This window comes from Chlorocebus sabaeus, chromosome 16, assembly GCF_047675955.1.
Source record: "Chlorocebus sabaeus isolate Y175 chromosome 16, mChlSab1.0.hap1, whole genome shotgun sequence".
Lineage (NCBI taxonomy): Eukaryota > Metazoa > Chordata > Mammalia > Primates > Cercopithecidae > Chlorocebus > Chlorocebus sabaeus.
The window spans coordinates 40,998,291-41,011,875 of NC_132919.1; the positions used below are offsets into that span (position 1 = coordinate 40,998,291).

Sequence of the window (13,585 nt, forward strand, 5' to 3'; positions counted from 1 at the left end):
CCGACGCAAAGGGCTCCAAGGATCCTTTAACCTGGTTTCCACAGGGATCTCCCACTTTGACAAGACCTCAAGAGCTGTTAACTTTCTACGCTGGTTCCTGGAAGGCCTTTTCCTCCCGGCCACCACAGTGAGGGGCTGGCACAGGAAGGGGTTAAAGACCTCACGTCAAACCACAAACTCGGGCACTGGCCCAGAAGGGACATGGGAACCAGAGCAGCCCGTGATAAAGGCCGGATTGTAGCAGCCCACTGAATTGGAAATGACTTGTAGGCCTAATGAAACAGAACTTTGGCAGTAATACAGAATGAAAGGAATGGCACAATAAAAGGCAGGAACAAAGGGTGCAGAGTCGTTTCAGCTTAGCAAAATAAGCTCACTTTGTTGTTGGGGAAAGCCAAAGCCGATTAGGATAAACCAATGACTAAGCATAAGTCTTCCAAACTAATTACACAGTTCACCATGTGAAGTATAATTGGAAGCCTCCAAATGCGGGCTGCTTTGCTTTCACAGGAGTTCTAGAAAGTGAGAATTACCTAGCGAGCTCGGCACTGAGCTGCTCTATCATTGCCGGGAACAGCTGAAAGGTGCGGAACCGCTCCATCCGGGACGAAGCCGAGAATTCATTAAGTTTAAAGGCCTCTTTTTGATCTCCGAAATCCTATAAGTGAGAATTTAAGAAACTGGTACTTGAAGGAGGGGCCTGAAGGGGAGAAGGAGGAAGCCCGTGTATGTGGAGTGTCTTTGATCCAGTGCATTTTAATTACCAGGCTGGGCTCTTCCGGGTGGCTCTGCCGGGAGAACAGTACAGAACAGGCCGCCTCGTCATCAGGGTCTGCACGGGCATATCTGGAGCATCATTTACCTGCCATTTTTTGGAATGGCCTATATACATCATTCCTGTGTGTATGAAATCAGGAACACAGATAACGTCCACTAAGAAACCCAGGGCAGTAAAACAAATTACTGTATATCGCCGTTTTTGACAAATGAACAAAGCCTGCTCCTTCTGAGAAAGAGGCTGCTTGGTGGTAAAGTGGGAAGTGGGGCTTATAAACAGTAAAAAGGGGTGAGGGGTAGGTTTTACACAAACAAGTGACTACCCAGGCTTTCCTCAGCATGGGCTGTGTGATCTTGGAGAACTTGCTCACCTTTCTCAACATCAGCCTCATCACCTACATAATAGATTTGCCAACCATCTCACTTGACATCCTTGAGAAGCACATTGTAAAATGCATTAGAAAGCTTAGCACCAGTAACTCCTATTCAGAAACAGCACACAGTAAAAGGATCTTCATAGTAAAACCTAGACCTCAAAAATTTCGAGTTTCATTAATTACATCTAGCCGGTGAAATACGGAGATGGAAATACTATAACAGTTTTTCTGGCTCTTACTCATAGGATGAAGTTCCAGTTTATAAATAGTGGCTTTTTCCAAATAAAGAATCCCTTCACAGTCCCTGCGTCATGAAGTCCCAAAATAAACTCTAACATGGTTTAGACTGCTGATTATATACCATGCTTATTACTACTGACAATGAATTATTTTGGTTATAGCCTATAGATACCTTAGATTATAATCTATCCATCCTATTAATGTTTGAATACTTTACTACAGTACTGACTTTTCAAGCTTAAAACTAACCTTAGGAATCATTCAGTCCAGGGGTCAGCAAACTATGGTCCACAGACCAAATCTGGTTCATCACCTGTTTTTGTAAATAAAGTTTTATTGGCACACAGCTACATGCATCTGTTTACCTGCTGGCGATGGCTGCTTTCATCCTACAAGAGCAGAAGTGAGTAGCTGCAACAAGGACTACACGGATTGCAAAGCTGCAAATATTTACTATCTGGCCCTTTTTATGTTTTCCAACTCCTTTCCTGAGAAGAGAAACTGAGGCCAGCAAAGGAACAACCTGTCAAGCTGTCCCAGGGAAGTCAGTCCACTGTCAGGCCCAGCATGAAGCCCTGGAGTATCCGCTGCCTTACCCTTCTCCAGGGACAGACAACACCGGAACATCTACCCAGGGGTGGGAGTGGTCATCCTCACCCCTGCGTAGCTCATGGTGACGTGTGGATTCTGCCAACGTGTTAGCTGTTAACCTCAGTTGGCAGAGTCCTTACGCCAGTGGCCAAGCTTCGTGACCTCATCTTAAATATAAACAAGTAACGATGTCTCTAACCTGGGGGAAGGGGGGTGAATTTTCTGGGAGGAAGGTGGAAGAAAAACACAAAAGAGTTTACAAGCCTCCAATTTAAGTTATTTAAAGCTCCCGGTGTGTCATTCTGTACCCACTCCACTTACAGTAATGACATATTTAAACTCCCTTAGCTCAGCCCCTGGATAACAGTCTTACCCATCTTGATTGCCACCTGAAATAAACAGTTGGAGCAGCTGCCACCTCGGGCACGGTGGGATGGGGAGAGCAGAGAGGAATGACAGCAAGGAGACCTAAAAAGAGAGTGGTACACCTTGCATGGAGGCTGTGAAAGGAAAGTTCTAGACTTGGAGGAAAAGGAAGTAGGGTGTAAATTCTGGCTCTTACACTGTCTTACCTGGGTGACCTCTGCTGACACTCAGCCTCCCTGGCCCTGACTGTCTACCTTCACCAAATGGACTGGATGATACCAGTATCTGTTGCACAGGTAAAAAGAGGTGATGAATGTCCAGGTTCCCAGCACTCCGGGGCACACTGAAGGGCACAATATCTTCCTGTCCTTTGCCTCCTGCCCACCCTCAGTCCATCTTGGGGACTGATCAGCAGTGGGAACAGGGCGGAGAGTTCAGATGCTGTTATCAGACAAGCCTGGAGGGGGAGTCCACACCCAGCTCTACCTCCTGGAGGGCTGTGACCCTGAGTCCAAGAGACAATCCCACCAAGACCCCACTTAACAGTCTGCAACATGGGGAATACCACTATCAGCCCCCCAGAGAAAAATTAAATGAGATAATATGAATAAATGGCCTGGCCTAGTATCCCACACTTTGCACTCACTATAAATAATAAAATTACATCTCATTAAATTGCAGTCGGTTAAAGATAGTCCGAAACAATTTCACAGAGTTAGAAATGTGTGTCCACAGGGGTGTGCACATGTGTGTGAATATACTTCAAGCAAGTGTGTGTGTGTGTGCGCGCGCGCGCACACATTCATTCTGTTTCCTGCAACAAGAATATAAAGTACCGAAGGGGAGACGCAGTCTGTCAATTTACTTGTTACCTCCTTTCACAACCACTGGATTTACTCACTGTACTGCTCCCAAGGCCCAGCAGCAGAGTCTCCCTGACTTTGATCATTCTGGATTCAAATAAGTTACGCCAGAATCCTGAGAGGTGGTGAGTCCTGCCCAAGGGGACACATACAGTAACACCAGCCACCAGCCAAATGAGAAATAAGCTATTCTGAAGACAGACACAAATAATGCACAGAGCCTATGTATGAAAAAAAAGCTACTAAAATATGAGCATTGAAGAGCATTATGACTTCGACACATTCAAAAGCCTCCTTAGTCTTTTAATAAAACACTTGATAAGTCTGCACATCCTGCCACAGTCCACAAACATTACTGCAAAATTAACTGGGCAGCTTCAGACCCGGCGAGTGCCATGCCAGGGAAGATGGTTTGTGACTGCTTCTCAGACAAAAGGACAACTGTTCTAAGGGCAGCAATGGTGGCCACTGTGGGCATGGCCAAAGCTTGCAGTGTATCTTACTGCAGGCATACTGGGTCACAATGATAAGTGTTAATGAAAAACAACAGAGAGAGAAACAGAAATAGAGAAAGGAAGAAAGAGAGAGAGAGAAAGAAACCAAGGGTTGGGGATGTGCAGAGATGTGCTATGTGTTGGCAAGTAGAAGCCTGTTTGGAATACTCTAAAAGCCCATCTGGGCAGCACCGACTTTCCTGACACAAATAGGCCCACGAGATTCCAAGGCAGGTTATGGCTCGAAAAAGAAATCCCACTTCAAGTTTGCAAACACTACCCCTGGACTTGTTTTAAAAGCAGAAAGATACCAAACAGGGCTCATCCTCCAGAGCTTTCCATTATGCAAGCCGGACCTGTCTCGTTTAATTATTTCCAATCCCTCTCCCTAAGCAGGGTGGGGCTGGGTGATGGACAAATCCCCCTTACTGCTTTAAATCAGTCTGGAAGAGAGAAGTGCTGTAACGTACACAGTCATCAACACACTTGGCTATTCTTTAGACCCAGCCAGAATGAATCCATCCCCAGCGGACAATACCAGAAAGGGCCATGGGGGAGGCCTTTTCAAAACCAACCTGGAAGGGCAGCTCAGAGCCACTCAGAATGCAAGGCTGGGCTGGAGGAGGCTGGCTCTCTCTTTGTTGCATGATCTCTTATCCAGGCAGAAATTAATACCACAGACAAGAACATCTCCATGTTGAGGCTGAATAAAGGTCATGGCCCTCATCCCAGAGAGTAGTTCACAAAGGTCACACCTGGGGACAGGGTCATAGCTGCCCATCACCCTGGGCAAACCAACAGCACAGAACCTTCAGCCTGGCCAGTAGGCGGCTGTGCCTTTGTACCCACGGCAAACACGACAGCCATCGTGGGAGGAACAAGTGACGGAGCTTAGCACGGGTACCGTGTCTTCTCAGGACGCCTCAGCAGCTCTCTCCCACGTCAGCCTGTTCAGCACGGAAGACCCAGACCTGTGCAGGAGGGGACTGTTCCAGACCTGGGCTCCCACGCAATGTCCACAATTACTCAAAGATGCAGGACGCAGCCTCCTTGAACCTGCCGTTTCCACAGCAGCCAGAGGAGGGTGGTATACACAAAAGCCAACAAGGGTCAGCCCCACTAAGGCAACAGGGCCGTCTAAGGAATGTGTCATCCTCAGCAAGAACCCACTCTCAAGGCACCATCTCCCCTCACCCACTAGAAAGAGGCCAAATTAAACACATCACCCATGGTGACATGTCCTATCTGTCTGTCTGACTCTCTCTATCATACACACACCTTCTCACACTCCGTTTCCTGGCTGCTGGGGGCTCTTGGGTTGGTCCCAGTCTGTTCCAGAAGCAGAACCCAGGGGATAATTTTACTGCTGTCTCCACAGACATTCAAGCCAGAGAATGCTGACAGGTACAGGCCTCACATCTTTTCCAAGTCTCCTTGGGCATTTGACAGGGGAGGGTTCAGCTGCAAAGGGCCTCAGGGAGTCTCAGCTCTCAATGCATTTTCCAAACAGGCACAGAAGGGAGAAGCCCAGCACCAACCTGCCAGCCTCTAGCAGCTTCTGTGGGAGCTCCTGCCCTGCAAGTCACAGCCCCACATCCCTCCCCAGCCACCGTCACCAGCAGCTCCCAGCCCAGGCCCCACGTGGCAGCAAACGCCAGCAAAACTGCTCTAAAAGGCCGCTCTGTCTGCTCCTGCCAGCACGTGGGACATCACACCAAATGCAAGCCAGACCCTTCCACCTCAGCTTCTGCTGAATTTCACTTAAATCATGATGGCCAGGTTCAAGGACAAGCTTCTTGAGGACACAGCTGTAGCAGGGGCGGGGGCCACAGCAGCCTCTTCTTAGGACTGATGAGACTACTTCTGGCATGTGCCATCCAACCCCATCCAGCGCTTACCTTGCCAAACTGCTCGAAATATTGCTTTACATCTTCCACTACTGTGTTCGCAGATAACCCGCCTACAAATATTTTCTTTGTTCTTGTGACCATCTGCAAGAAATGACAAGAGAAAGGCATGGGTTAACCAGGTTATCTAAAGCAGTGCTCAAGAGGCTGCTGAAAGAAATCGCTTTCCACATTTCTCTAGGAAGGCAATTTTAGATATATTCAAGCTGCACGACGCGGGCGTTTAGATGTCTAAGGATGCTAGAGACAGTCACTCTGCATATCTCAGGCATTCAGATGGCAACCTAAAAGTTTGAGTTTCATACAGACACAGAGACTTCAGAACCTCATTGGCCACAACACACAACTTCATTCTGATGGACTAGCAAAAAGAGAAAAATCACATGTCAAGCTATTTTAAAGCTAAGAGACGTGAATAAAACAGACCTAAATGCATAAAAACTGCTGCCCAGAAACTATCCACAAAACCTGTCAATAAGAAATGCACATGATTCAAAACTACGCGCAGACTGTCTACGCTGAGCTGTTTGAGTTAGGTGCTGGTATACGTCTGCAACCAACACAGACGCTGACCTCGCAACCTGAGGACCACCCTGCAAGCTCTGTCCAGGATTCCTCCTCTTGGTTTCCCGTGATTCACCCTGATTCACCCTGCACCCAGTCAAGCCCAGTTAATCCCCAGATCCCTACACCTTTGTTCCTGCAGGTCCTTCTCCTTGGGGTGCCTCTCCACTCCTAAACCTAACTACAGCAAATTGTAACCTTCCTCCAGGATCCAGCACATTTCTTCAAAACTCAAAATAGTTATTTATCATTCCAGCCAGGAGCTAGTCCACCCTTTTCTGAAACCTCCTAACAGTGCCTCTATATTCGTGTCTTAGCACTCACTGCTCTCCACCTTGTGTGAAGTTACTTCCTCCTCCAGACAATAAGCTCTTGACTCCTCTACAAATCCTCCACCAGGCCAGGCACAGCATCAGGCACATAGAAGCCAACACTGAGCGTTGTGTGGATGCACGAGGGAAAAAAATGTGGCCACATTTCCAAATCCCACCAGCTTCAAAGCCAAAGGAGTAGGAAGCTCAATGACATTAACTACTCAGAGTGGGAACCAAAATCTTACATATAGGAGCCAAAAATCAAGAATATAAATTTCTTTCTAAAGATTGAGTTTAGGCTATGTGCCATTTTAGTTTTACTGTCACAATAAAAAAATAAATAAAAGGAGAATGACATTAACTGTTCAGAGTGGGAAGACAAAATCTTACACGTAGGAGCCAAAAATCAAGAAAATAAATTTCATTCTAAAGACTGAGTTTAGGCTATGTGCCATTTTAGTTTTATGGTCACAATACAAAATTGTAGAATTTGGTGGGTGAGGGTCTGACCAGTTTGTTGGCATATAATCAACACACAATGTCATCTGTGTCTACTGCAACTCGATGTGATGTAGGATGCTGAAGCACAGGAGCCATGGCTGCCTGGGTCATTCATCACAGAGGCTCCTGGCACATCTGCTGAGTGAATGAGTGAACCAACCCACCTCAACAGGAGCGTGAGGTGAGTGACACCAGGGGGCACAGTGGTTACTGGCAGACTGTGCTGTAGGGTATTGGAAATTCAGCTCCTGGGTCTAACTCTGGGTGTGACCCTGGGCAGGACTCGCTTCCTCCTAGGTATGAGTTTTCTGCAGCATGAGATGCTGAGCCAGGGCTCCAAGGTCCCACCTAATGCCCAATTCCAATGAATCCATGAGCATCATAGCCATGATGCAGAGAGGCTGGCACACTTCAGGGAGCTCTTGCTTTAGCTTAGTAGCTCCCACAGAAGACACAGGTCACCACAGCCTGCTGGTTGACTCCAAACTTAATATCCTCATCATGGACCTTCCATAGAGGACGTTGTTCTAACAACTCAGTATACCACCTACTCCCTACTTCCTCCTACCTATTAGAATGAAGCAGTGGCTTGCTCATGTGTTTAAAGCTGGGATTGACTGTTTTTTCACCTCTTTTCAGATGAATGAGGGATTAGATGAGATAGTGCATGTGAAAAACTCTATGAAGATCCCACCACTGTGCACAGCACTGAGCTCCAAGTACCTCTCATGACCTGGTAGGCCTCTTATGCTCACTCATTATTGTCCATCTCCCTTCTCACCCATTCCTTAAGTCTCCCTGGTAAATCAAGGTCACTTGAATGGCAAAATTCCATCAAGCCCTTTCCAGATTTAAATCTCTCCCTACACTCATGAATCACCAAATTTTACTAAGCTAACTTTCCTAATGTATTCATTCAACAGATACATTAAGTGCGAGGTGCTGGAGCTTACATTCTAATAGAATGTGGAATGTAATCCACTATAAAACGAAGATATAATGATTAGCCTACCATACAAGGTTCCTGTTAGGAGTAAATTAAGTAACATACGCCCAAGTGTCTAGCAGGGCACTGTGTAGTCGCTAAATAAATGGCCACTGTAACTGAATCCAAAGTCAGTTACTAGATTCATCTGTCCAGCTCAGAACTAAACACATGGTGAAAAGACATATTACACAAAAATGTGCCTTTGAAAGGGCATCTCTTACTGCCCTATTGTCTTCCACTATAATTTCAAAAACACTTTCCTGCATCTCTACGTGCTTTTAGATGGGCAAAGATTCCCAATAGTTTAATTGTAGATTTTTCATTCCTTTTTTTCCCTTACCCCAGCCAAGTAATTAAATATCTGTAAAGAAACACTAATGTGATCTACCAACATGTACTAGTAGAGTTCTCAACTTGAAGAAACTCTAGAGAGCCATACTATAACCTGAACCCCACGGTCTCATTTATATACTGTTGAGAGTCGGGTGGGTATACAGCAGTCCTGTCTATATTCCAAACGTTCATGTGGGCCCAGAGAATTCAACAAACAACATGTCTTCATTTCAAATAACAGAAGTCAACAGATTGTTCATTCCCCAGTAACTGGTGAAACGAAAATATCTCTTCGTACACCCTCCACCGTTGCCTTATAGCCATAAACCTGCCTAGGCAGAGCCCTAAACACGGAGGCAGCCATCCAGCTATAAATCTACACAGTCCCCAAAAAGCCTTTAAAATACTTTTTTTAAAAAAAGAAGGATGAGAAATTCCAGGTCCCAGACAATGCACCAAAATGTCCAAGTTACTAAAACATCCTCCTCCTCAGCAAACACTGAAAGAAACTGTTTTAATCAAAACCTTCCAAACGTGAAAAGGCCAGTGGAAACATAGGCAACCCTTGGTTAGCTGCTCACCAGTGTCTCGGCTTCAGGAGAAGGGAGCACAGCTGCAGGGGCGACAGGGCTGTGCGCAGTGACCTCTCCCGCCAGGGGCATGTGGGGGAAATGGAAGTGATTTACTTTGAGAATCCTGCCAGCATGACTGCCAAATGGACTGTGGCCTGCTCCACAATTTGCATTCTGGTGAGGGACATGGGAGGCAGAGGACCCCAGAGTCACACATTCTTCTCTCGGTTTCCTTGCCATCTCCATGGCTACTGAGGAGGGCAGGAAGGGGATGGGGCTGGGATGTTGTGTCCTGACGCTCAGTGGGACTAAATGGAGGTCCTCGAATTCCCATCAATACTATGCAAGGTTTCTATGGACACGTGAGGGTGCACGCACATGTATATGCACATGCATGGGTGTGTGTTTGGATCAACTCCAGTCCCACTCCTTGAGTCTTGGCCTCTATTTGCCTAAGGAACCATTCAGTATCCCCGTAACTTTAACCCTGGATACAGTGAGCTGGACAAGATTTCTAGGACCCCCAGCTCTATATTCCTTTTGGGTTATTAAAAAAAAAAAAAAAATCTTTACCCACTGAAGACAGAGCCACCTGTTTTCCTATGATCGGCCCTTCAGGTAGCTGTTTCCTAGCCTGCAGCCTTAACACCAGTAGAGTACCCATACAGGGTACAAGAAAGCAGCCACTGCATCCCAAAATGCTCAGATGGCCCCACTCAGCTCCACAGTGAACCGAGATGGAAAGTCACCCATCTGTTTCAGGGAGCTCAGTCCAAAATCCATTAGGAAACTGATCTTAAATTTCCTTTGCTTAGAGTTTCTAGTGGAGAGGTTGCAGATAACATTTGGGTATGTGAGTGCTTCCCACCATTAGAGACACCAGATACCTACCCGACAGCCTTGCACCATGTGGGGACAGCCCCCTCTCCAGCAGGCACCCTCCTTTTATGGTTTAAGGTGTCACTCTGGGAAGCAGGAGGTGTGCACGTGTGCGTGTGCGCGCTCTTGCCCGTGTGCACAAAGGGCAGTGGGGAGTGTTCAGGCTCTCACAAATCATTGCTGGAAAGTTCTGCATCTAGACCTGTAATTTAACTAAACACCGCTGCTCTCCACATACCCCTTGGCTCCATAAAGAAAATGCCAGCACCCATTCCAGTTCGGAAAATTGCTGTTTACATGTAAGAACTGGCCAAAGCCAGTACTAACCAGAGCTGCAAAGAGCACTCCACCTCCCTGCCTCTAAACAAAGAGCTGGCTTTTTAAGTTTAAAAAATTCCCTTTTAAAAAATGTGTTTCCATCAGAAATGGTCACTAGGAACGGGGCCACTGTTTGTATTCTTATAAAATAGGATAAAGCAAATGGGGTGTGTGTGTGTGTGTGTGTGTTGTGTGCTGTGTGTGTTTTGTGTGTGTGTTGAAGGCAGAGTGGGGTAAGGGGAGGTTAGAAAAGAGAAACTACTTTTAAAAATGAGATTAAAGGGAAAACTTAATTCCAACAGCACTGGCCTAAAGATATTCGTTATCACACAAGGAAAACAAAAACAAAACAAACACCAAAAAAACACAAATATTTCTTAATCCGAACAAATACATGAAAAGGCAGGAAATGGCTCTAGAGAGCCTTAAATGAGTATGAGAGAGGCCCACAGAAATTAAATCAGCTCTGGCTATTATCATGTTCCTTAAAAGAGTTCAAATTTCCCATGATGAAAAAATGTAAGCCATCTTCACTCCCCAAGAACACAAGCTCGTCTGCAGATGATGCCTCATCTGTGGGAACCCCAAGGTGGAGAAAGCCCAGGAAAGGTGTTAAAATGCTAGCAGTGGGTAGGATGCTGCAAACTTTCTAGTTCATCCTCCCCACTGTGCAGATGGAAAAGTCAAGTCCCAGTGAGATGACTCGTGTGCTAGTTAAGGCAAGGCAGCTAGTTAGGAGGACCGCTTTCCCAGGCTCAGACAAGCACTCTGTCTGTTACCCCATCCTGTCCAGGGACATTGAAGAACGAAAGTGCTCACAACATTCAGAACCCAGGATGAAATCCTATGTATCTGCCAATATGGCAGTCTTCTCCTATCGGTCTGCATTTGAGAATTAAGTCCAATCTTTGCATGACAGACCCTCAAGCAGGGCTGCCTGAGATCACAGAACTCCTAAACTCCAAGGCTCCATTCCCCAAGGTGTTTCATTTAAGGGACCTGCCCTCTAAAATCCCTACTTCTCCCCATATTTTTCCCATCCTCCCTCACCCTCACAACTGCCAATACTACCATTCTTGCCACCACCAACTCCACCACCATCACCCTCGGGGCCACCCTCCTGCCACCTTCATCACTACCATAACTACTATCACCATCACATCTGAATCCAGTGGCAAACTGACTCAGCTTGCAAAATCAGAACACAGGTCAGGTACTGGGGCATCTTCTCCAAGTGTTTCAAGGATCACATGTGGAAAAGAGACTGGGGTGGATCAAATAGAGTCCCTCCAAAATTCATGTCCATCCAGAATTTCAGAAAGTGACCTTATTTGGAAACAGGGTCTTTACGGATGTAATTAGTTAAGAATCTTGAGACGAAGTCATCCTGGACATAGAGTAAGCCTTAAATCCAATAACGGGTGTCCTTCCAAGAAGAGGACAAACAGACACAGAAAGAAGGTGGCCATGTGCAGATGAAGGCAGAGCCTTGAGTGATGGGTCTGCAAACCAAGAATTGTTGGCCACCAGTGCAAGCCAGGAGAGAGGTATGGGACAGTTTTTCCCACAGAGCACCCACAGGGAACCAGTCCTGCTGACACCTTGATTTCAGACTTCTGGACTCCTGAACTGTAATAGACTATATTTCTATTTCTTCTTTTTTTTTTTTTCTTTTTGAGACGGACTCTTCCTCTGTCGCCCAGGCCCAGGCTGGAGTGCAGTAGCGCGATCTCAGCTCACTGCAAGCTCCGCCTCCTGGGTTTACGCCATTCTCCTGCCTCAGCCTCCCAAGTAGCTGGGACTACAGGCGTCCGCCACCACGCCCACCTAATTTTTTGTATTTTTAGTAGAGACGGGGTTTCAGCGTGTTAGCCAGGATGGTCTCGATCTCCTGACCTCGTGATCCTCCCACCTCGACCTCCCAAAGTGCTGGGATTACAGGCATAAGCCACTCCACCTGGCCTACTTCTAGTTCTTAAACTAGTGTGTGGTAATTTGTTACAGCTGTCCCACAAAACTAATACAGAGATCTATCTGGGATAAGCCCAAGGACACCAGTGCCTTGACCTCACCTTTTTTTGGTGACAGCAGAGACCGAGTCCACATGCAAACTCTATCAATTGTGGAGGAGGAGGGCATCACACCCACCCAAGCAAGGCAAGTCACCGGCAGAGGCCACGGGGAGTACATCTCTGCCTTAAATGGTCAAATGACACCTGTGTTGAGGTGAGGAATGGGAAGGACAAAGCCACCTGTAAGGAGAAGCAACCCAAAAGTGACACGAGGATTCAAGTTCCTCTGATAAAACACATGATGAAAGTAAGGCCAGGGTTTATACAAGGGCAGGCTCCTGCCTAATAAACTCTGAGCTATTGAGATATGCTTTTCCCCTATGGAAAAGCCCTTTTCCTGGTGTCTGCTTCCATGCCTAGAATTCTCTGCCCTCACTATAGATCATCTGTGGGCCAGGCCTGAGCTATGCCTTTCCCATGAGGTGCCTGACTTAGTCCTCATGTCAATCTTACGACAGGTCCCAGCCACTCTTCCACAGATAAGGAAACCAAGGCTCAGAAATGTTAAGCAACCAAAATCAAACAGCACTATGGAGTGACAAATGGAGAATCCAAATCTTGCCCTTCCTATCCACTGCTCTAACACCTTCATTTGCTACTGTGTCATCATCTTTCTTTCCATAAGAAAAACACAATTGGAAAAAGGGGAGGATTGAGGGCACCATGAGGAGTAGTATGTCTTCACCTTTTCTAATTTTGCAGCAAAGATGCAAAAATGACAAGCCAGATCTTCCTGGTGAAAATTTAAAATGGTGCAGCTACTTTGAGAACAGCCTGGCAGCTCCACAAATGATTAAACATAGCATTACCAGGCTGGGCATGGTGGCTCCCACCTGTAATCCCAGCACTTTGGGAGGCCAAGGCAGGTGGATCACCTGAGGTCAGGAGTTTGAGAACAGCCTGGCCAACATGGCAAAACCCCCTCTCTACTAAAACTACAAACGTTAGCTGGGCATGGCGGTGGATGTCTGTAATCCCAGCTACTCAGGAGGCTGAGGCAGGAGAATCACTTGAACCCGGGAGGCAGAGGTTACAGCGAGCCAAGACCGCACCATTGCACTCCAGCCTGGGTGACAAGAGTGAAACTACATCTCAAAAATAAAAAATAAATAAATAAATGAATATAGCATTACCATATGATCCAGCAATTCTGCTCCTTAGTATATGTCCAAGATAAATTAAAACCTATGTCCACCCAAAAACTTTTATACAAGTCTTCATGGCAGCAATAGCCAAAAAATGGAACAACCCAAATATCCATCAACAGACAAATGGATAAACAAAATGTGGTACATCCATAAATAGAATATTATTCAACTGTAAAAAGGAATAAGGTACTGACACATGCTGCAGCATGGATGAACCTCGAAAGCGTTATGCCAAGTGAAAGCAGCAAGACACAGAACACCACATATCACAGGCAGTGTAT

The 13,585-nt window shown here is 46.4% G+C and overlaps 1 protein-coding gene across 8 annotated transcripts in view; it reads right to left on the minus strand.

Annotated features, from left to right (window-relative positions):
- The window catches only part of MSI2 (musashi RNA binding protein 2), a 431,124-nt gene that overhangs the window by 279,458 nt on the left and 138,081 nt on the right, over positions 1 to 13,585 (minus strand). For all 8 annotated transcript variants that reach the window (XM_008011355.3, XM_008011353.3, XM_008011352.3 and 5 more), the window contains exon 6: positions 5,607 to 5,699. In XM_008011355.3, coding sequence (XP_008009546.1) covers positions 5,607 to 5,699 — 93 coding nt within the window. The remainder of the gene's footprint in view (positions 1 to 5,606; positions 5,700 to 13,585) is intronic.